At 38.9% G+C, this 24,452-nt stretch overlaps 1 protein-coding gene across 3 annotated transcripts in view; it reads left to right on the top strand.

The window, feature by feature from the left end:
• The first annotated feature begins 3,343 nt into the window (after nucleotides 1–3,343).
• The window catches only part of trpm4a (transient receptor potential cation channel, subfamily M, member 4a), a 35,141-nt gene continuing 14,032 nt past the window's right edge, over nucleotides 3,344–24,452 (top strand). The window contains exons 1-19 of one of the 3 annotated variants that reach the window (XM_057817787.1): nucleotides 3,344–3,480; nucleotides 6,329–6,443; nucleotides 8,520–8,581; nucleotides 8,682–8,859; nucleotides 12,784–12,964; nucleotides 16,262–16,431; nucleotides 16,606–16,783; nucleotides 19,438–19,502; nucleotides 19,861–20,097; nucleotides 20,414–20,516; nucleotides 20,783–20,901; nucleotides 20,979–21,275; nucleotides 21,402–21,503; nucleotides 21,658–21,786; nucleotides 22,130–22,259; nucleotides 23,197–23,342; nucleotides 23,547–23,659; nucleotides 23,734–23,841; nucleotides 23,930–23,976. In XM_057817787.1, the coding sequence (XP_057673770.1) occupies nucleotides 6,375–6,443; nucleotides 8,520–8,581; nucleotides 8,682–8,859; nucleotides 12,784–12,964; nucleotides 16,262–16,431; nucleotides 16,606–16,783; nucleotides 19,438–19,502; nucleotides 19,861–20,097; nucleotides 20,414–20,516; nucleotides 20,783–20,901; nucleotides 20,979–21,275; nucleotides 21,402–21,503; nucleotides 21,658–21,786; nucleotides 22,130–22,259; nucleotides 23,197–23,342; nucleotides 23,547–23,659; nucleotides 23,734–23,841; nucleotides 23,930–23,976 (2,434 nt within the window). In that variant the 5' untranslated portion in view covers nucleotides 3,344–3,480; nucleotides 6,329–6,374. Of the gene's footprint in view, nucleotides 3,481–3,858; nucleotides 3,877–6,328; nucleotides 6,444–8,519; nucleotides 8,582–8,681; nucleotides 8,860–12,783; nucleotides 12,965–16,261; nucleotides 16,432–16,605; nucleotides 16,784–19,437; nucleotides 19,503–19,860; nucleotides 20,098–20,413; nucleotides 20,517–20,782; nucleotides 20,902–20,978; nucleotides 21,276–21,401; nucleotides 21,504–21,657; nucleotides 21,787–22,129; nucleotides 22,260–23,196; nucleotides 23,343–23,546; nucleotides 23,660–23,733; nucleotides 23,842–23,929; nucleotides 23,977–24,452 lie in introns of those variants that run through there. The other 2 variants (XM_057817788.1, XM_057817789.1) reach the window with 2 other exon arrangements.

The raw sequence follows: 24,452 nt of genomic DNA, 5'->3' as shown, positions 1-24,452 counted from the left end.
ATTCAGTTTATTAAGAAATGTTCACATATCAATGATCTTGTTTTTCTTTATCTCTGGAAAAGTGATTTAATTGCAGGTACCCAAACAATAGCATTGTTATATTCATTAAACCAAATATGCATATTTTAACAGGAAAAAGTTAGAGGACACCCTACCACCTAATAGCTAGTGTTACCCCCTTTAGCTGAAATGAGACTTTTTTTGTAGTCATCTACCAGCCTTTGACATCGGTCTGAGGAAAGTTCCCCACTCCTCAATATAAAATGCTTTCAGCTGAGATGCTTGAGGGTACCTTGAGTGTACAGCCCATTTCAAGTCATCCCATAGCATTGCAATTGGCTCCAGGACTCTCCATTTCTTCCTTTTCAGCCAGTCCTTTGTGCATTTACTGGTATGTTTTGGGTCATTGTCCTGTTTCTGGGTCCAGTTTATAATTTTTTCACAGAGGATCTCACATGTTCCTCAAGCACCCTCTCATACACCACATACTTGATGGTGGATTCTATGATGGTGAGCTGGCCAGGTCCTGCTGTAGCAAAGCATCTCCAAACCATGACACTTCCACCTCCATGCTTCCCAGTTGGTATGAGCTTCTTTTCCTGGAATTCTGTATTGGGGTTACGCCAAACATGTCCTCTGTTCTGGTGTCCAAATAATTCAATTTTAGATTCATCTGTCCAAATAACATTCCATAAGTCCTGGTATTTGTCTGGCAAACTTCAGGCTGACCTTGATGTTCATCTTGGAGAGCAAAGGTTTCCTCGCACACCACCCATGAAAGTTCAACTTGTGAAGTCTCTTTTTGATTGTAGAGACATGCCCTTTCACATCAACAGTAGCAAGAGCCTGCTGTAGGTCCCGTGATGACATTTTAGGGTTTCTGGAGACTTCTTTTAGCATCTTGCGGTCTGCTCTCAGGGTGAAGTTGCTTGGACGGCCAGACCTGGACATGTTTGCAGTTGTTTTGAATGTCCTCCACTTGTAGACTATTTTCTGGACAGTGGAATGGCTGATTTTATATTCTTTTGAGATTTTTTTAAATCCCTTACCATACTACACAAGACCCTATAATCTTCTTAAGGCCTCAGACAGCTCACCATGATGTTTTCTCTCACTTCAACAGTCATGGGTACACTGAACTAAATGTGAAGTTTAAATAAGGCAAGCCTCCTTTAAAACACTGGGTAATGATGGTCTAATTATGTGCACCTGATGTGATACCCCTGTGCGGGATTTTCGCCATTTTTAAGTGGGATTGGATATGGCGATGTCCTAATGTATTCCTCAACAAAAATTGCATTTATTTAAAATTACATTTTACAGAAAGTTATAAAAAATCTTTTTTTAGTTTTAATTTAGTTAAGTTTGGTTCTATCTGTCAAGATTGTTAAAATTGTTATTAAATTTCCATATGACCAAATATGTTAGAAAACACACAGGCTTCCATAGAGTGTCCTAATTTTTTCGCATCACGGAAATGGGGAATATTTTTTTATAAGTTGGAAAATGAACAAATGAACTGTGTCCCTCGGGGAGTCCTGTGGGAGGTGCTTCAGAAGTTGTGGGTACCGAGCCCCTTGGTAAGGGCTGTTCGGTCCCCGTACGACCGGTGTCAGTTTGGTCCGCATTGCAGTAAGTCGGACTTGTTCCAAGTGAGGGATGGACTCTGCCAAGGTTGCCCTTTGTCACCGATTCTGTTCATAACTTTTATGGAGGGAATTTCTAGGCCCAGCCGAAGCATTGAGGATGTCCGGTTTGGTGGCCTAAGCATAGCATCTCTGCTTTTTGCAGATGATGTACTGCTGTTGGCTTCATCAAGCCATGACCGCAAACTCTCACTGGAGTGGTTCGCAACTGAGTGTGAAGTGGTTGGGATGAAGATCAGCACCTCCAAATTTGAGACCATGGTCCTCAGTTGGGGATGAGATCCTGCCCCAAGTTCAAGTATCTTGGGGTCTTGTTTACAAATGAGGGTAGGAGGGAACGGGAGATCGACAGGCGGATCGGTGCAGCGTCTGCAGTGATGCAGACTCTGCATGGAGTGATGATGAGGAGCTGAGCCAAAAGTTGAAACTCTCGATTTACCAGTCGAGCTACGTCATGAGCTGTGGGTCGTGACCGAAAGAATAAGATCGCGGATACAAGTGGCCGAAATGAGTTTCCCCGCAGGGTGTCCGGGATCTCCCTTAAAGATAGGGTGAGAAGCTCGGTCATTCGGGAGGGACTCTGCGTCGTGCCGCTGCTCCCCGTGTTGAGAGGAGCCAGTTGAGGTGGCTCGGGCAACTGGTTCGGATTCCTCCTGGACGCCTCCCTGTAGAGATGTTCCAGGCATTTCTGACCGACACGCTGGAGAGACAATGTGTCTTGGCTGGCCTGAGAACACCTTGGGATCCCGCTGGAGGAGCTGGTTAAAGTGGCTGGGGAGAGAGAATCCTGGGCTTCCCTGCGAAAGCTTCTGCCCCCTTGACCCAACCCCGGAGATTAGGATTGTAGATGATGGATGGAAAATGATAGTCAAGTCCTGTGTTTTGTTTTTGTTTTTTTAGCTAAGGAGCTTTTTTTCTGCGCATTTAGCAGTCATATTTTCAATGTTACAGTTAAATGTTGGATAAATGTTCATGTCAAACGGTAGCCTAATACCAGCCAGGACTTCTGTTTCATGAACATTGACATGAGCATCTAGAAAGATGTTACTTTGTTACAATGTTGCGAAATGAGGACGAGTAGGCTTGTGAACATGTGTAATCTAGTAAAAATGATTAGCAAATTAGCTAAACTAAGGTACTCATGTGGTATTGGCATTGTGCTCTTGTAAAGTTTATATGAATCTTTTTTCTTCTTTCACAAGGGTTAAGCAGTGTCTGGCCAAGACAGGACAGCAATTATTTTACATTTAAGTGTGTATGCAGTAAGTTGGTATTTAAAAAAAGGCCATTTGGTCAATACCACGCAGCAAGATATCAGGAGCAAAAGACTATTGGTGCCATATGAATATTTGCACTTAAAGACATGCTGCTCATTAGCTAGTAAAATCTGTGCATTAGCTGCACTGGACTAAAGGCCGCATGGTTCAAAGTGAGAGGAAAAAGTAGCGGCTTAAGTAAAAAAAAAATAAGGTAGGTTCATCGCTGGTATATAGTGCGAAAACAACAAAAGCTTCCAATAGTGTGTCAAGTAATTAGTGCAGCCACAAATCGAAGTGTGGTTTGGTGACATCGGTGAAAAAGCTTGAACGTCTTGATACAGCGCACCACACAGGAAGTGATTCGCTGACCGCGAAGGGATAAACCATTAAACCAACCATAAAACCAAGACCATAAAAAGCGCGGGAAAACGTCACCTGCACATCTTGTTTCGCTTTTGTTTCTCGTTTGTCCGGCTGAGTGTACCTGCAAGTATTTGGAACTCGACGACGGAGCAGCAAAAAAATTAAAAAAGGAAAAGTCTTGGCAGTTCTTTGACCTCATCGTTCGCAATAAGGTATGTCTTAGAATGATCAATCCAATAAGATGTTATTCATCTCACAATGGAGAAATTCACTTGCGTAGCTCATATAGACACACAAGGGGTTAAAAAAATACATCGTCTGCTCACATAGAACAAACATTAGTGTGTGGATGTGTTGCAACAAGTGAAATGTCTTGTTCAACAAGGGTATTCTAGTGGAAATTTAGCAACTCCACATTTTGACCTTTAGATGGCGCCATTGATTACTTTTACTATGAAGCGTCAGTACCTGCATTGGCCCAAAGTGTTAATTCTTGAAGAGTCGTTCTCTAAATGCCTCTCTTGCTTGCCCTATAAAGGGTTAAAACTTAAAAGTCTTAAGTGTCGTTTGAATATCTGTCCACTGTATTTTCCACAGTCCCAGAAAAGGTAAATTAACTAATGTGATCCTTCTAACGTTGGTAATTTGGCTACAATGGGGTACCGCACGCTACACGTCACTTCCGCTCATTTATATCCACGACGCTAGCTTCTGTGGCTCTGCTCGTAGCTAAGGGGGGACAAGCTCTTGTTTGTCCCCAATAGGAAATGAATCGGAATAGTGAACGACGGAGATATTTATATAGCTAAACCTACCAATTCTGTCCGAAAATGATGTCCCTGGTGCCAAATTCACTGGTAAAGATGTGGAAGAACATACAAATGTTCAGTTAAAGAGATGGCTTGAGTTCGACGGCTGAAAAAGACAGAAAAAAACAAGCCTACCTACGCTTCCCTTAAAAGCTTCCCTTAGCTTTTTTATCGACACTTTTTCTTACGCCACTGACAATGACATTCTCCTGTTTCAACAATCTATCCTTTACCACCATAAGCCCCATCTTTCTTATATATTATATCCCCTGGTTGTCTTACGTCTCTGACCGTTCTTTTGGGGGACATTGCTGTTTTGTGTAGCGATCGCAAATGCTACTCATTGCCAGCCAACAAACACTTCATTTTTTTTTCATTAATAACAAATCTTAATTCTATTAATTTATTTACACTTCCCCCTTACTAAAGTTGTTTCTTTACAACAGAAAAGGTAACAACGGTGGCAGTCAGATACCACTTAAATTTTTTTTTCAGGTCATTCATTGTCAGACAGAAACAGCACGAAAAACGCCACGCTAAAAAAAAAAAAAAAAAAAAAAAAAAAAATATCAAAATGGTTTACCTCTTGGCCCAAACAAAATGTTTACTGCATATGAAATGTGAACGGCTTCTCTTTGCTGGCGTTAAACTGGTCTTTTAGACGTCCGCGCAATAGTAGCATAGTCGCTCCATTCTTCACATTTTTTGTTTCCGGGAGAGTATGAAGAAAACATCCTTTATATGTTGTAATGTCTAGAGTAGTTTCTACAAGTTTCATAGTAGCAGTGAATAATCGGCATGCAGTTTTTGAAAGACTACCGGCGAAAGAAGGCCGAAATATAATGGTTTGCATGCGAGGGCGTGTATATAATGTCCTACTTCCGCTTTACGATGCGACGTCACGGTCTAAAAATAGCCTGCGTGCGGTACGCTATTCAGTCTTCACCCAACCAACGTGAGCAATGCATTCAAAAGGCGTACCGCACGCAACACGTCACTTTTGCTCATTAATATTCATGAGGTTAGCAATTGTTGCTAGGCGGGTCAAGCTCGCGTTTGTCCCAAAGCTTAAAGGATGGAAATAGTGTACGAACAACATGTTTACTGAGCTAAACCTACCAATTATGTCAGAAAATGATGTCACTGGTGCCAAATTCACTGGTAAAGATGTGGAAGAACATACAAACGTTCAGTTAAAGAGATGGCTTGAGTGTCGAGGGTTGAAAAAGATGGGAAAAATACTTTTTCAGTAACAATAAATTTTAATTCTATAATTTATTTACACTTTCCCCTTACAAACCTTTTTTTGCAACAGAAAGGTAACAACAGTGGCAGTTAGATACCATTTTAATTTTTTTCAGGTCATTCATTGTCAGACAGAAGCAACACGGCAAACGCCATGCTAAAAAATAAGTAAAAATATCAAAATGGCTTACCTCTTCGTACACTGTAGGACCATGGCCCCCAACCAAATGTTTACTGGATATGAAATGTGAATGCCTTCACCTTGCTGACAGTAAACTGGTCTTTTGGACATCCGCGCAAGTTGATCCATTATTCACTTTTTTTCTTGCGAGTTTTTGGCTTCGGGAAACATATGAAGAAAACATCCTTCATGTTTCGTAATGTCTAGAGTCGTTTCTTCAAGTTCCATAGCAGCAGTGTTTGATGGGCATGTTTATTTTTTAAAGATTACTAGAGAAAACAAGCAGAAATATAATGGATTGTATGCGAGGGCGTGTCCATGTTGACCCACTTCCGGGTTACGATGGCGATGTCACGGTCTAAAAATACCATTGGTGCGGTACGCTATTCAACTGTAAATACCAGCACTCAAAACAATACAGTATTACAGTACAGGGTTGTGTTTGTGCAGTGTGCATTGATTGGGGGGAAAAACTTAAAAATTGTGAAAGAAAAACAAAATCTTTGGGACTAGGTGATAATATAGGGGTGGAGTTGGGCCAATCATCTGACTTTTTATAGTTAGCGCACCCAAAGGAGTTTCATTGGCCCTTATATTTCTTTAGATTCAAATAAATACCTGTAAAATATTAAAATACTTTGGGTAGAAAAAATATAGTACCACCAAGTGACTAAGTGTGTACGAACATGCATATAGTGTAACAAACACAAGAATAAAATGTGTGTTAAAAGTGCTCAGAGTTCAGCTATTGTGTGCATAGTTGCCAATTCACCGAGTACCTTACGTGACATCACAGAATGGGCGAGGTTACAAGACTCCTAACAGTCTGTTACAGGCTGAGAAAGTAACAAGCAAAAGTGAACAAGGCGGGATGAAGAAGACCAAGGTAGACAAAGGCGGCACTGGTGGAAAGTCTGAAATTAAGAAAGAGAAAGCTAAGGTATGTGACCTGACCACCACAACAAATGCACACACAGTTTTACTATGTAGCAAGTTTCTTTTAATTATTTTTCTGTAGCTTCAGAAAGTGTACTTATGCATTAATAACAGTTTTGGATCAACCATGGATCAACTTTTTTAGTCAACCTGAATGTATCTGACATTGTAAACATTGTGCATTTTTGCACATTATTTAAAATTAAGCAAATAATATACATGCAAGGGAAATTGAGGTAAATATTTCCAGATATTTAATTGTCAAAGTTAAGCATGTGAGAAATGTCAATCAAAAAGTGAACATACACGTCAAACAACGCTACTACGGGGCAAGATTTTACTTTTCATCGTTTCACTTTCCCTGATAAGGATATGTGTAACATTCAATTCGATTGTAGTTACCTGAAAAATCCTTTACAATGAAACTTTTCCAAAGGGTGAATCCTGAACGCTGTACAAAAAAAACTCCACATTTGTAAGTGTGTGAGTGGGTGTCCGTGTAGATAACTATATATATTAATAAATTAGAGACTTGTTGATAGGCTCGTATTTTTAATTCTTTTGACAGCCTCAGTTTTTTAAATATACAAGATATCAACAAATACATTTATTTTAAAATTAATTTTCAGCTTTTCCTAATTGGTCTCGTAATGCTTCATAATTTATTGGTCGATATTTTGATTAATTAAAAGAAGACAAATATTCATTATGGATGACAGCACATTTGAAAAGAATTATGGTGATATGATCTATATGACCGTGTCCATGTTGGTGTCTGTTTTAAACAAAAATTTGCGTTTTCTTACCCAAAAGAAAAAAACAAGTACAAATGGGATTAAAACAAAGCATTTTAGTAAACGTTATATAAATATTTTTTAAACAGTTTTTTGGGGTCAGTTTACTCTAGAGTAATAGGTAGTATGTAACAGTATTTAAAAAGATTGGCTTGTAGAAAACAGGGAACAAACAGTTTGGAAAAGCACAGGGAACACAGTAGAATTGGGCAGGCGAACAGGTCAAACCAGTCCTCTTTCATTCAGGGTTCTGATGACTTACTTCTGCTTGACAACTTCTTTATTAAACATACTTGCATGCACTATTGTTAGAGGCCTTTGAACTCATGCCTCAGCTTGAATGACACTAATATCATCCGGTTTGTCCTTCATTCACCTCTCTACTTGTTCTATTTCTTTTTTTTTAACCTGTCCTGGTGAGATACTTAGACACACAATGGTGATCTAAGTGTCTTTACTGGATGAACATTTTTAATGTGCCACATGGGAGTTTCACATAGTCCCATTGCGTTGTTTATTCAGAGACAGCAGATTGACAGAAAATGGTTTGGGGGGTGGGTAGGGAAAGGAAGAACAAAAGGAATAGTCATTTAAAAAAAAACATTTAATATACTGTATATTCTACAAGTAGTGTTGCTGTCTACTCTTACTGAGGGGACAGCATGTGGCGAGGGGGATGTCTAGTAATAGAAAAAGAGGAAGGGAGAAGATAGAACAGATTAGTATGTGTACAAGTGAGTGTGCAAATAATGTTAGTAATGTGTAGTGGGGACCTTAGTATTAGGACAATTCACCTTTAAGAATTAATAAATTGCAATCATACAACAGCGGTGTCTAAACTATGGCCCCCTGCTGAGTTTTTATTGGCCCGCAGCAAATGACAAAAATATGGCTCGCACAAGAAGCTTGAATTCAGCCTACATGCGGTTGCACTTCTCAGCTTCAACACTAGATACAGCTAGTCGCTTAAACAGTGCCCCTCAATTAGCTTAGAGATCAAAATCTGACATGTTGAAATCAATGTAGGAAGCGGTAGAATTTCAGTAATTAAAAAAATTTTTTTTTTTGCACTATTTTTATACCTCTAGATTTTGTAGTTTATAGCCCTTAACTCATTGACTTCCATCGAGAGTTCCAGTTCATGTTTCACTGCCATCGAACTATCGTTGGATGAGACGTCCACCGCTGACGATAGCGTATATAGTCCACTGTAGGGTTCGATAAAGTTTCTCTGACTTCAATAGATTTATTTTGGTCAAATCAACCAATGCTTTTCTCATCCTCAGAGTTGGATCCCCAAGATTGTCAAAAAACGAGTGTGCACCACATTTATTGAAGACTCATCAAGGTAAATCTATTGATAAAAGTGCCAAAATAACTAATGAATTTGTGATAGATATGAACTTAAGACCTAAAGCTTACCCATCTGCGTTTGTGTTGTGTGTTAGTAACGGAGTGCTGTGTCAGTGCGGTCATGTCCGGAACGTCCATAATTTCTTTGATGGAACGGACTCCAGTGGGGCTCCTGTTGTCACCCAGTGGGACAGTAAGCAACACACCACCGAATCTAGCACTGATGCTTTTGGTGAACTGGAGTTTGCTGGCGCTGGTCGCAGACACAGCTACGTAAGTGGCATTGCTCTACATCAGGGGTGCCCAAGTCCTGTCTTCGAGAGCCCCTATCCAGCTTGTTTACCATTTCTCCCTCCTTTAACACACCTGAATCCAGTGATCAGCTCATCAGCAAGCTCTACAGGAGCCTGATGACGATCCTGAGTATTTGATTCAGCTGTGTTGGATGAGGGCGACATGGAAAACAAGCTGGATAGGGGTTTTCGAGGACCTGACTTGGGTACGTACCTCTGCTTTACATACACAAAAGAAGATAATGTGCATGAACTTCATGTTTCTGTCTCAAATGAAATTTGAATAAAATTTCTGTTGTCCTGAATGAAAGATTAAATTAAAGTGAGAAAGAGGTTGAGAAGCGCTATACAAGTATAACACCATTTACCATCTTCGTAATACAACCTCTTTCTCACTTTTCAAATCCAAACTCAAAACATATCTGTTTAAATTATCATTTCCATCTTGATCCTCTGTTTTTTGTGTTATGATTTCTTTCCTGTTATTCTGAAGTACTTTGACTTTGCGTTTGATTTGTGTTTTTGTTTATTCTTATCTCTTGTGTACCTGGTTGTAAAGTGTCCTTGAGTGCCCTGAAAGGTGCTTTGAAAAAAATGTTTTATTATTTATAATTATCATAAAGACTAAAGGAATCAGAATATTTGCAGATTTAAAAAAAAAATATATATATATATATATATATATATATACACTATATATATATATATATATATATATATATATACACTATATATATGGTATACATATAAATGAAATTTTTTTCAAATGTAAAAACTCACGAGAAAATATTTAGTGTTGTTAATTAAGAAGAAATTACACTTTTATATGAAAAATAAATTTATAAAAAATATTAACTGCTTTTTCACTTTTTTGTTTGATTGAAAAATATAAGCTAATCAAAAAAATGAATACATTATTTATTTAAAAAAAAAAAAAAAAACCTTTGAAAAAATAAAACAATATGTAAAACATTTAAATTAATAAAGAAAAAGAAAAAAGAATAATTGCTCTTTAGAAGCCCCCCTCCAAAAAAAGGATTTGGACAATTTATAGGTCAATATCTTTAACAATTTATTGCCTTCCAAAATAGTTGTCAATTTATTTGACGATTAATTAGTTGCCATTTGGTTGATTCATTGTGGCAGCCCTAATTGGCAGAGATAATGACCGTAACCATACCTATGATGTGGGCCACAACATTGATGAGTTTTGACATCCCTGTAGTGACTACAAACACTGACTTGTCATCAAACATTGCTTGGCAGAGTTGTCACCATTTGTGGCGACAAACAGCATAGGAAGCCCAATTTTCAATTAAAAACTATTCTTTTCTTATGATACTGGTTAAATATTAGTATCATTACAAAAGTGTTTGTGTAGGTGATAACTTATTGTTTACGCAATGCGATGAAATACAGTATGTCTTTATTATGCATGTTTGGTGCATAGAAATGGTACAAAATAGAATGGCGCCAGGGAAAATACTAGCGCCTTGTATATTAATCAAAATATTGGTCAATGGTAAATAATTTATATGATAATTGATAATTATATAGCTGTTTAACGTGGAGATGCGGGGGAAAAAGTACCGTAGTTGTTTTTTGTCCCCCCCCCCCAAAAAAACGGGTAGATCTCTCATATAGAATAGGACACACCAAAACTGTTTGCCACACTGTAACCGCACCCTTCATTGTGTGTCACATACAGAATAAAAGAGTCACCGTGAACGATGACAGCAATAGTGAATTCCAATCCAATTTCTACGCCCGTAGAACATAACATGACAGGGCAAAAGCATGACTAAAGCCACATGCTTTGAGTTCCTGTGCACAGGCGTGCACAGTTCAAACAATATAAATAGTTTTTTTTAATTTTATTTATTTATTCATTTTGCTCCAATTAAACCTTACATGCACACGTTATGATTTTTTTTTCCCCCTTAAATGTTTTTATTACATTCATATAGGACAGTAGTCTCAAATATGCGGTCCAGAGGCCAAATGAGGCCTGCAGGATAATATTTGGCAACCCCTATTTTAATTCAAATAAATGATTTAATTTAATGATCCATTTTGGGGAAAATTTAGTTTAAAAAAAAAAAAAAAAAAAAAAAAAAAAGGCATGAGTAATAAAATCTAAAATAAAATTTCAAAAAAATAATTAAAACAAATTGTAATAAATTAAAACAAGAAGAAGAATAAAGACATAAAATAAGTGTGGTCTGTGTGTATTTTGCACTGTGAATTTTATTATCATTATTATTATCCCACGCAGACAGTCTCCCACCTAACCTACAAGCTCTATTCCAACTAAGGGAATCAAACTACGACCTAAGAGGAATCAGATTGTTTTCCTATCGGGCAACTAGGACAACATTAAAATCTTTCTTGATTACGAACATTGGGGCTCGCCTATGGAATACATGTCATGCAGCGCTTACGAGTATGAAATCATTGAGTTACTTCAAAAAGATGTACAAAGAAACTATACTAAATTGCTACATGGACCAAAATGAGTCATAGGTGCACTGCACACACACATCCGCTACAAATTGTTCCCACAACAAAAAGGCAAACAAAGGATGATTAAATATCAGGGACAGAGACTAAGACATAACATTGCTTGCTCTGAAGATATGCCCTCCAGTAAAATTAGATGACTGATCTGCCATTGCAACGTGAGCGCTGTGTTTAACCTGCTGTGAGATGGAGCTCCTTGACTGGACACTTAGCTCATTGGACAAAATATTTTCTACAATGAGACCTACACCAAACCAACGGCCATGTCCGGCCAACACCTTCATATCTGGATATGTGGAGGATGCCTGGGGAAAATGGAGGCCCATATGCTTAACGTCTCTCCAGATTGAGGACGTCGAGGACCACTTTATCTTCGGCTCTCTGATGGCGCTCGCCTTCCTGCTGCTTCTTGGTGCCCTCTGGGTACACCGATTCTCGATGAGAATGAAGCGTCAACTCAACGAGGCAAAGGAGATTGCTCGTAACAACGGCGACAAATTGTCCCAGGTGACGAAGGTACAAGCAGCGTTAAGTGATGCCACCGCTCAAATGGTCACGAAAATCATCACGGAGATCCGGGATCATGAAAGGCTCGCTCGCGGGAACCGGGCAAGGGAGAATGATGACTAATCTTCCGGAGTGGATACAGCAGACGTGGGCCTCCATGATACCCCTGGCCATCCCTCCCTACACCAACTTGGAAATCAACCTATCCAATGAATCTACTCAAATTGACAATATTGCGAAATGCCATGGCAATCAATGACTTTTCGAAAGATATATGTGCGTCCCGGGCTGTTGGGGGACGGGTATCGATAAGCATTTGCTTTTTTCCCGTCTTCCTTTGTCTTTCATTGTCTTTTTTCGGGCAAATTATTCCATATCCTGTGTCAATGTTTCTCCTTTCTGGCCATACTATCCAACACTCTGTAACTGTCAATGATCCTGATGATGATGACAATGACAATAAATTCATTCATTCATTCATTCATTCATTCATTCATTCATTCATTCATTCATTCATTCATTCTTCTTCTTTTTTTTCTTCTTCATTATTATTATTATTGTGACATTACATAGCTGAACTCTTTGGCTGCCATTAACAGCAATAGATGTCCAATCCATTTTAACTGGGAAGGGCTGGAAGCGATCGATTGTTCCAGCCCCTCCCAGTCATTTTTAATATCAATTTCCCTCTTTTACTAACTACCACAGTAAATGCTCAGTGATCTCGGTAGGCAGTGTATGAGTTAAGCTAATGATAACTTTTGAATGGATGTCCACTGTTCTTAAGAGGACAACAAAACACAGTGTAAACGTAAATTTAAGAAAAGAGCCTTGATCATTATTGACATCTCATCACTGATCTCTTTGTCCTGTCTAGTTTCTGCGGCTATCATGTGACACACCACCTCATACCATCTACACTCTGATGACAACACACTGGGGTATGCCCTCACCCAACCTGGTGGTTTCAGTAGTGGCGGGCGAAGGCTGTGACAAGATTCAATCATGGGTGAGAGATGTGCTGAGACACGGCCTGGTTAAGGCTGCACAGAGCACAGGTAAGGAGTTCATCAAAAACACTAAAGATAATCTTTGTAGCATATTTGTATGTAATATGTAGATGTACACTACAGCTCTGCTAACCTTTTGGCACTTCCCATGATACAATTTTTGCCTTCAGACTCTGGGTTACATGAGATAACAGCAGATTCATGAACCTTTTTTTACTCTATCTTGATTGCTTTGACACACAGTATCAAGGCAATCAATAATAGAAAAAAAAAAAAAAGTATTTTTTTGAACATGTTGTGCCGACTCAAAATTTCTTATTTCAAGCCAAATATAAAGTTTTCAAGAGCCGTTTTTGTAATAGGCTGGCAGGGTTTCTGTGCTGTAGGTAGTGATGTACCGAGGTGCGCCGAGCCTTCGAAGCGTGTGTCTTAAGGCCGAATTATGCTTCTGCGGCAGACCTACGCCATCAAGGCAGACCCGATTTACGACCCTCCGCCGTAGCCTGCCGTGCACCTCAACAAAATCTTTACTTGTTTGACGTCAACGCGTGGTGAAGTGGCGCAAATGGACTGTGATTGGGCAGCTCACAGTGATGTTTCCAGTTCAGCGTGAAATCACCGCCATTTTCAAACATTATTTTGCTACACGCAAAACTGAGCAAGCTGAGGAGCGTATCACCGAAGAGAAAATACGACAACATCTACAATGTCTCATTAAGACATTATAAAGTTGGCCAAATGGCAAGAAATTCGTGAGAGGAGATTGCTGAAAATACGGGGCTGGAGGTCAGCGATTGCATAAAAAATGGAAGAACCATGTGTGTGTTTGGAAGCGAATGGCCACACAAAGCAGTGACACATTGAGCCAAAAACTGCCAGTTTTTTATCACTTTATTTTGTATTTTTGGTTGATGCACTTCATCATTTATTGTGTACATATGTTTGCTGTGAGTCTGTGACTTATTTACATTTCACACTTCAAGTATATGAAGAACAAAGCACAGGTTTGGTGTCAAAAGAGTTGTTTTGATGTGTAATTTTCAACAACACACAATTCACACACTTGATACATCATCACTGATTGAGAGTGCCTTGGTGCTTTTAGGATAACGTGTTTACCATCAAGGCTTCCAATGCAGTTTGGGAAGTTTCATAGCCACCCCAGAAATCTGCTATGGCTTCCCACTGGTTGCTTGTTGGACACGGCAAAAAAATCAGGCTGGAGGGCTGTCCACAATGCTTCGCAGACCTCGGACGAAACGCTGGACACAGTGCTCGACGCCAGTTTGAAGCTAGCCACAACAGCTTGCTGGCTTCCACCCGAGGCTAGAATTCGTAATGTGACTGCCAGGCTCTGTGCGGCATCAACAGTCGGACAGACCACCTCCGAAAACGTCTTCTGCGTCACCTGCGCCTCAACATTTGTTGTTCAGTGTTAATGAGCTGAAGATCCACATTCAAGCGTTCCATCTCCGTTGGCATTGTTGTGTAACCGGAAGACAACTAGAGGAAGTCGACAAGAGTACCCCAAAACCGTACAAACACAACGCCACACCGCTCTAGTGACTTGGCGGTGAATTACAGAGCAACGCGTACCCTTGCCGCAGAACTATCGAATGCTCCTTGACGCCAAAGTCGCTTCGCTACGTAAGGTACTGTTTATGTCTATGTGTGCGTTTTTTTTGTTTCATATGTATTGGTCGTTTTTGTTTTTTTTTTCTTTTTGATTCAGGGGTACTGCCTCCCCCCATACAGCATGGCCACTCAGGTTATGAGTTTGATCCCATTGCTGAACATCTATGCCAAATTTAACTTCTGTGACTGGAAAACAATGAAATGTGATCATCTATGTACATCGAGGATTTGGTCAGACAATATTTTGCTAAATAATTCCTTCCCAACAGACACACACACACACAAAACTCAACGAATCTCTCATGTGGTTGGGCGACAACTGACTGTGATTATACACTAAGCCAATAAGTGGTTCCGTGGACACATGAAGCTCCGAGAAATGAACCCTTTCTCGAACCAATTTGCTCAAGTGGTGCAATGCCTCGTGAGGCTTCATCTCACCATCACCAGCTGTAGGCATATTAGCACAGACAAGGCTGATTAGTTAAATAGTCGGTTTGGCAAGCAGGTAGAACAGGGCAGAAAAGGTACTGGTGCAAATCAGGTGAATTTGCTAAGATGGGTGTGGTAACATTTTGGAAAGTGTCAAGACATGTTCATTTGTAATTCACAACAACATATATGATAAATGAAATTTGACAAGGGTGCGCAAAAATATATGAGAGGGTATGCATAATTTGGAAATTTATGAGAACAATGTTGAAAATGTATTATTTAGGAAAAAAAATTGAATAGAATTATCACGTGAATCCTGTACAAAAAAAATAAAGAAAAAAAATGGTAGAAAAGCCCTCACCATTATAAGTCTAGATGAGCCACGAGTCAGTAAAAAGTTGTCTTAACATTGACATTGTCTTTCTCTTTTACAAAAATATTTCAATACGTTCATCTGAAAAATGTAGTCAGCAAATAGATAATAGTGTATCGATGGTTAGCCTAATGCTATCAATATTTCTTTACTGAAATTAGCAACACCGAGTTTGTACCCAGCCAAAATAACTTAAATTACCGAGAAATTATGTAACGTTAGCGGCACGTAAATATATTTTGAATGTCTTTTTTTTTTAACATGAATGATTATATGATTATCTGATATTGTAAAGCATCTATGCTCGATTATCTGATATTTTAGAGCATCTATGCTCGTTTCGGCTTGCGAGTTGCTAGTACAGCTAGCTGATATATTCTCACAGACTATAGGGGTCAGTAAAAGGCATTAGGGACAAAATGACTGTAACAGAGGGAGACTTACAACCCCCACTCTAGCCATTAGCCAATAGTAGTTCGTTCGGCAAACGTCTGCAAGGTTTAAAAATATCAGTACTAAGCAGATATGTGGCGCATTGACCTTTGATTTAAACAAGTACATTTGAAGGAAGTAAAGTCTGACCTGTGCATGTGAAAGAATAGAATCTCACTTCTGATTGGTCCACAGCATAAACTGTACCTACGTAGCACCTTACCTTGTGATTGTTTAGCTTGACCTGTGCATTGGAAGTATTAGCAGGTCATTTCTGGTTGGAGAACGTGACTTGTGCATGTGTGACACACTGTCAGGCAGTAGGGTAACTGTAAAATAGCGGTGACATCTTTGGTCAGTCAGGAGTACATAAAAAAAACTGCAGCTTAGGTGATTTCAAAATCGTGTTTTCTCAAATCACAATTTCGGTTTGAAAACAATCTTTCAGCATCGATATATGTGTTATCTAGGGGCCTGGATCTTGACGGGGGGTCTTCGGGAAGGCGTATCCCGCTGTATAGGAGAGGCGGTGAGGGACCATGATGCTGCAGCCCCTGCTCTCTCCAAAAAGAAAGTAATAGATGTGGGAGTCGCACCTTGGGGCATTGTGCACAACAGGCAGCAGCTTGTAAATGCTCAGGTACACCTTGATCATTTTACGTAACCGTGAACCTGTTCTATCATGTAAGAGCTGAATGACATAGTTTTGTTTTTTCCTGGGTACGACTTTAAAAAATGCAAAATTTTGGAGGGGAATAAAAGAGCAAAATCGGTAGCAAATTGTTTGACTAAATATTCTCTTGTCTCTTTAAAGGGAAGCTTCCCCGCTTGCTACTATGTTCAGAATACAACACGTGACACCTGCTGCCTTGACAACAATTGCCAGGCATTCCTGCTTGTGGATGATGGGAGCACTGGCCGAAAAGGAGGAGAAACAGCCTTCCGTGCCAATTTGGAGGACTATATTTCTCACCAGCGTACTGGTATATGGGGTGAGACACACGCTTGAAGTCAAGTGACTTACGCTAGACTCACATTAAGTCAACTTACATTTAATTACCCTTTCAGGGACAGTGATTACTACAGTGGACATCCATTCAAAAGTTATCATTATCTTAATTAATTCACTACTTTCCCAGGTCCCAGAGTATGTGTTGTGGTATTTCATAAAAGAGGGCAGCAATAGACATCCAATCAATTTCAACGATCTAATGGAAGCGATCTAATGATCTATTGCCGTCAATAGCAGCTAAAGAGTCAAGCTATGTTAGGTCACAAGACATTTAGAAAACAAAACATGAAACCTGAATAAATGAATAAAATTCCCAGGGCAAAATACACATTTACAATTTTTTTTTTTTTTCCAGTTTATTACAATTTGTTTTACTATGTTTTTTAATACGTTTAATTTTATTTAGAATTAATGCATTAATATATATGTATATGGCAGAAAACACAGACAAGACTGAAAAAGTAGTTTCTGCTCATGCACTCCTCCTTAAAATAAACTGCTGTATTTTAAGCCAAAAAAACAGTTGTGTTCGATAGGGTTAGTAGACTGATTTGTCTATATGCTGCCGTAGCAGATTCATGGCGCATTAAGTCCCCGAACTATTTTAATTTGTCCGTTTTACCCTGGACCCTGGATTTACAGACGTCGCGCAAGCGCTTTTTCAATCCAGCCATTAAATTGTATTTTTTTTTTTGTCACTGTCACATTTTCCCCGATATGTTAGATGATAAATAATCCATATAAATATATGAAAGAGAAAATCTCGACCACTCCTTGATGTCTGCGATTTCTGCATCACGACCCTTGTTATGTTACCATATTTTACCTATAAAATCCCCCCCCAAAATCCGGCTTATTTAACAATTGATCATTTTGCTACCTTTTCCTTCAATTAATTCTTTCATTTTATTACAAATTATTTATATATTTTTCTTTATCACAGTTGACAAAAAAAAGACATCCCCAGATCTAAACCCCCTCAAGGACAAAATCTCGAAACCCCATCTGAGGAAAAATAAGGAGTGCTGTTAAATTGGTAGATCAAAATCCATTTAAAAAAGAAAGAAATGTAACAATGACAAATCACAGTTAAGTCAAGCCTATGTTCATTTACAAAGAATTGGAAGAAGCACATTGTTTTTTAAATATACTCCATAACCTTTATAATCAATATATACGTAAATACATTCATGTGCTGTAATAATGTAAGCTTGAAATTACAAGGCAACATATTACAAATAAAATACATTTTGAAAAAGCAAACAAATATATACAGTGGGGCAAATAAGTATTTAGTCAACCACTAATTGTGCAAGTTCTCCCACTTGAAAATATTAGAGAGGCCTGTGTAAACCTCAACCATGAGAGACAGAATGTGGAAAAAAAAAAACAGAAAATCACATTGTTTGATTTTTAAAGAATTTATTTGCAAATCATGGTGGAAAATAAGTATTTGGTCAATACCAAAAGTTCATCTCAATAGTTTGGAACGTGCCCTTTGTTGGCAATAACGGAGGCCAAACGTTTTCTGTAACTCTTCACAAGCTTTTCACACACTATTGCTGGTATTTTGGCCCATTCCTCCATGCAGATCTCCTCTAGAGCAGTAATGTTTTGAGGCTGCTGTTGGGCAACACGGACTTTCAACTCCCTCCACAGATTTTCTATGGGGTTGCGATCTGGAGACTGGCCAGGCCACTCCAGGACCTTGAAATGCTTATTACTAAGTTCTATTTTGGTTTCATCTGACCATAACACATTCTCCCAGTCCTCTTCTGGATCATTCAAATCCTCTCTAGCGAACGGCAGACGGGTCTGAACGTGTACTTTCTTCAGCAAGGGGACACGTCTGGCAGTGCAGGATTTGTTACTGTGGTCCCAGCTCTCTGTAGGTTTACTAGGTCCCCCTGTGTGGTTCTGGGATTTTTGCTCACCGTTCTTGTTATCATTTTGACGCCACGGTGTGAGATCTTGCATGGAGCCCCAGATTGAGGGAGATTATCAGTGGTCTTGTATGTTTTCCATTTTCTAATAATTGCTCCCACAGTTGATTTCTTTACACCAAGCGTTTTACCTATTGCAGATTCAGTCTTCCCAGCCTGGTGCAGGTCTACAATTTTGTCTCTGGTGTCCTTCGACAGCTCTTTGGTCTTGGCCATAGTGGAGTTTGGTGGGACTGACTGAGGTTGTGGACAGGTGTCTTTTATACCGATAATGCGTTAAAACAGGTGCCATTAATACAGGTAACGAGTGGAGCCTCATTAGACCTCTTTAGAAGAAGTTAGACCTCTTTGACAGCCAGAAATCTTGCTTGTTTGTAGGTGACCAAATACTTATTTTCCACTCTAATTTGGAAATAAATTCTTTAAAAATCAAACAAGGTGATTTTCTGTTGTTGTTTTTTTTCCCACATTCTGTCTCTCATGGTTGAGGTTTACCCATGTTGACAATTACAGGCCTCTCTAATCTTTTCAAGTAGGAGAACTTGCACAATCGGTGGTTGACTAAATACTTATTTGGCCCACTGTAACTAGTTGCTGACATCAAAATACACCTGCTGTAAGGCACTGCAGGAATTGCTCTGAGGAAATTTTTAATTATTTCCTGTTTAAACCTGCAATTGTGTCTCAACAGGTAGTGGCAATATTGAAATCCCAGTGCTGTGTATGCTCATCTCAGGAGATGCCAACATGCTAGAGGTGTGAACAGTTTACCCATAAACACACACACGCGCACAGATGCAGGCCAATAAACGGAAATGGCTTCACAAGTAGAATATCACTCATTAGGATAACAAAACGATATTTACTTAAACCATTGCATACTTTGTGATATAAATCTATTCAAGGGCCTTTGATTGACTACCAGTACACATTTAACAAAATCAGTTCACCTAAAACAAAATTCGGGACATTTTAAACTCTTTTATTGCTGAAACATTACAGACATTTTAATGAAAACTCTTCATTTTAACAAAATGGCATAACTAAAGCATGACTATATCGGTCAAAGTTTTGCGACTTTATCAATTTCTCTCTCTTGCTGTACTGTCTACAGAGAGTAGATTCGTCGCTAAGAAGATCTACACCCTGGCTTGTTCTAGCTGGTACTGGCCCAGCTGCAGACTTTATCAGTGAACTCCTGTTGAGTTCTGGTGGCCTATTCTTCTGCCCAACTGCCCAATCATCGGAAGACGAGTCTGAGGAGTGTTTATCAGATATCCGCGATATGATCCGTGACAAGATAAGAAGATACTTCCAAGGCGAAGCCGACCTGGAAAAACTCGTGGAAAGTGTGAGTTTAGACTTAACTGACAACTACTGTGATTTCCGCACTATAAGGCGCACCTAAAAGCATTCAAATTTTTTCAAAAGCGGACAGAGCGCCCAATGTATTTGTTTCATTATTGGTTAATCATGGGATGAAATTCCCTCACCACTACTTCCCTACCACTACTACTACTGTGCCTTTTAATGCAGTGCACACTACTGTATATGAAAACACGTAAGCCATTCATTTATACTACAATGCACCTTATAGTGAGGAAAATACGGTACTTCAAAGTTGACATTGGTTAACTCTTTCCCTTCCACTCCTGCTGTGTAACCAGGCTGTGAGTATTTATCAAAACAGAGAGCTCATCACAGTTTTCCATGAGGAGCAAGAAGGACCATATGATTTTGACACTGTAGTCCTAAAAGCCCTCGTTAGAGGTATGTATGATGTTATTCGTTAAAAATATATGTATTCTACATAGCACATTTGAAAAGTAATGATGCACTGATACACATTTTTTCACTTCCGATCTGATCCGATCCCTAAATTAAGATATCTGTAAATTCCAATACCAGGTCTTATTTTTATAAGTAATATTATACTTGCCTCGCCATTTGAAAAATCCAGGAGAGCGACTTCACATCGCTTAACTCTTTGACTGCCATAAACAGTGGTAGGCGGAATCTGTGTGTTTTGTGTCAAGCTAGTAAACGTCTGTCGAGAGATGCCAGCGAGTACACTGAAGAGTTGAAACTGGCTGTAGCCTGGGACAGAGTCGACATCGCCAGAGCGGAACTCTTCACTGGAGACATACAATGGACGGTCAGAGCTGGTCATACTTGGGGATTATTGTTATTCCATACAGTGTATGGTAACTAACTAGATGTTTGTGTTTTTAGTATGATGACCTGGATGGCTCCATGACAGATGCTTTGATCAATGACAAGCCTCAGTTTGTGCGCCTCTTCTGCGAGAACGGTCTAAACATCCTGGACTATCTTACTTACCAGCGCTTGGAAGACTTGTATCGCTCAATCTCTGACAGCACTGTGGTTTACACTCTGCTCCAGAGGCATCTGAGTGACCGACTAAGCCTGTTTGGATCCTTGTCTAGTCTGAATAGAGTCAAGATGGGACCACTAACTCAGAATGAAATGCTTGGGTCTACTTCAGCACAACAGCTTAGCCTGTTTGAGGTGATCTGCCTAAAACAAGCATTATAGTTTATACAGTAGTTCAAATTGATTAGCTAAATTTAGGGTTCACCTGTTTTGAGAGGCTTCAACCATTCATTCCCAATTTATTTTTTTTTGCAATTGCAGGTATCACGTGTGCTGTCAGACTTGCTGGGAGATGTTTGTCAGCCTTTCTACTATGGACCCCTCGGTCTGGATCCCAGTCTAGGCCCTCGGAAGACCATCAGAGTCTGTAACCGACACTCCTCTCCACTAAATGTTTTCATCTATGCCTAAAATCGGGTTATACATACTGTACATTTTTAGCAGATTTAGCAAATCATAGCTGCAATGCAAAAATCACTATTGTATCCTAAAATCTCACTTTGTTTTTTTTCCTCAGCAAGTTAGCAACTTGTTGCAGGGCAAATGTGCATACCGGGACCAACACTGCCAGTCTCCTTGGGCAGCCCTCTTCATCTGGGCTGTGCTGCAGAACCGTAGTGAGATGGCGGTTTATTTCTGGGAGATGGTGAGACCCCTTAAGAAATAATGTGTGCAAATAATCAATGTGCATGTTTTTTTTTTTTTTTTTTTTTTTTGATAAGTTCAACCGCCTTTTTTTACTTTTGCATCTCATAACTTGCATCTAGAAATTTCACATCAGCGCTTGGATTTTTTTTTTTTTGTATGTATAATTCGAATATCTTAATTGTCCTTGGACGTCGATTGCCCTCAACATGTATTTTCAAGAACTACCACAACAAAGATGAGTAAAGCTAATGATAACTTTTCAATAAATGTTCATCATAGTGACCACTGTCCTTGAAAGGGTTAATAAGCCTCTAATGGCCTTTTTCTCCAATCCGGTTCAGGCGGGGGAGTCGGTGCTGAGTGCGCTAGGTGGCTGTAAACTACTGAGGGAGCTTTCTAAACTTGAAAGTGAGACTGAGATTAAAGTGGCCATGACAGATCTGGCACAGAAGTTTGAGGATCTTGCACACGGTGAGTCAAAATTTACAGTAAGACCATACAATAACCACTGTTTAAAGAAAATACTTTAATAATGGACCCAAAGTAGCATATTGATAGTTCAGGCTTGGATACCAGTATCCAAGTTTCGTAAGTTACATAACACGTGAATCAAAATTCCCCTGCAGTGTATTGGTATTTTGCCTACACGATAATTTAAAATGTGTATTAGAGCTTGTTGTTGTTGTTTGAACCGGCTTTAGAGCATTTTTGGTGTGAATTTATGTCGCTGACTGAATAAAGTAATAGTAATAGGGTAATTTGCCTATCTACAAAATGCCTGTTTCACTTCTCTAAACAAAATATACGTAAAGTGATCGTAAAAATTGACCATCTTGATAAGTGTCACTGCTTAACCGTTTCATGCACAAACTATGATTTAAAAAAAGAGTTCCTACATGGCACTCAGTCCAAATGGATTGGACGTCCAATGTCGACAATGGAAGGCAATAAGTTGAATACGATGAAAATAAAAAGAAATCTACTTTAGAGTGTTACTTTGGGCCATAATCACAGTGTATATCTGTTTTTATTCATTTAAATTTCATTAATTTAGCATTTATTAATATTACATGCATTTATAAATGTACTTATTATTTATAAAAAATAATATTAAAAAAATACAATAATAATTAAAGCAAATATTTAGGTGTTTTTTAATGACCAAAACAGCAGCAGCGTACTGACTGTCATTATTTACTGTTATATTGTGTATTATTAAATAATACGTATATATGTATTAAAGGTATGTAACCCATCGGACTGCAAGAATACGCTTTTCTTAATTCTTAAATGTGCCCTTTTTTTAGTGGCGTGGTTTTTTTGAGTGGCGTGAATGGGCTTCCATGGTATTGCATTTTTTTTCAGCAAAAAAAAAAAAAAATTAATAGTTTTGCCTTCTGGTGTTCAGATGTTTTTGGAGAATGCTTCCAGAGCAGTGAGAGGCGTTCATTCAAACTTCTGATAAGAGTGAGCCCAGTGTGGCTTGGAAGTACCTGTCTGCAAATGGCAACTGCTGCAGATGCTCTCCAATTCTTCAGCCATGATGGAGTTCAGGTTATTATCTCACTAGTTCACTTTGCTTTGTGACTTCACACATATTAGCTCTTTGGCTCCCATTAACGGTAATAGATATCCAATTCATTTTAACTGGGAGGGGTTGGAAGCCATTGGACGATTCCATTCGACGTAGATTGGATGTCTATTGTTGTTAATCGGTGTTTTCAGTATTTTTGGTAAAGCTGCTGTTCTCGGCTTTAGGCATTGCTCTCCCAGATCTGGTGGGGCAGCATGGATAGAGACACTAGGGTCTGGAAATTGGTGACATCTTTCTTCATGCCCCCCCTCATCTACACAGATTTAATCAACTTCAGGTCAGTTTTGCACTTCAAACATTTTTCAATGATGGTTTGATTGTAGTGTTACTGAGAGATTTGTGCACGTGCAGGAAGGTTAAGGAGGTAGTGATTACTCCTGCAGAGGTCCTTAAGATGGAGACTAACAAAATGGAAGAAAATGACGCTGCGGTCTTCTCCCTGGAAGACATTATACAAAAGTAAATACAGTACATTTGTTCCCAAACATGTTTATGTTAAAACTACTACTTCCCCAATTGATTGATTTATTGTTATATACACCAATAGGGATGGGGATTCAGATGAATTCAAGCCTCTCAAAGAAAATCTGAAAGGTGAGTCTTGATCTTGCAATACGTTGTATATTATTCAAAAGTTATTATTAGCATAAGTGATCCGCTGCCAGCCCATGCAGTAATTTGTTTATTTTTCAAATAACAAGCCTTCAATTTTTCATACAGTAGTACCTCTACTTAAGAGCGTTTCTACATACAGAATTTTCAAGTTAAGACACACCGCAGTGGGAAAATATTGCCTTTTGTTAAGAAAGTGTTCTGATAGCTTTACATGAGTGTATTAACTCTGATTCTTTATTCTTGGTTTTATGCACAACTCAGATTTTATTTTTATTGTGCAATGATCCAATTGTCATATATATTTGTTACATGTTTTGAGGAATTTTATGCATTATAAAAGATTTATGTCTGAGTTTTCAGGGGCTTAGAACGACTTAGGGCATTTAGTTGAAAAATGCATTTCTACTTACAGAATTTCAAAGTTTAGAAACTACTTCCAGAACCAATTAATTTCG

Source organism: Corythoichthys intestinalis, chromosome 16, assembly GCF_030265065.1.
Source record: "Corythoichthys intestinalis isolate RoL2023-P3 chromosome 16, ASM3026506v1, whole genome shotgun sequence".
NCBI classification, from domain to species: domain Eukaryota; kingdom Metazoa; phylum Chordata; class Actinopteri; order Syngnathiformes; family Syngnathidae; genus Corythoichthys; species Corythoichthys intestinalis.
This window is presented reverse-complemented; position numbering and strand designations above follow the sequence as displayed.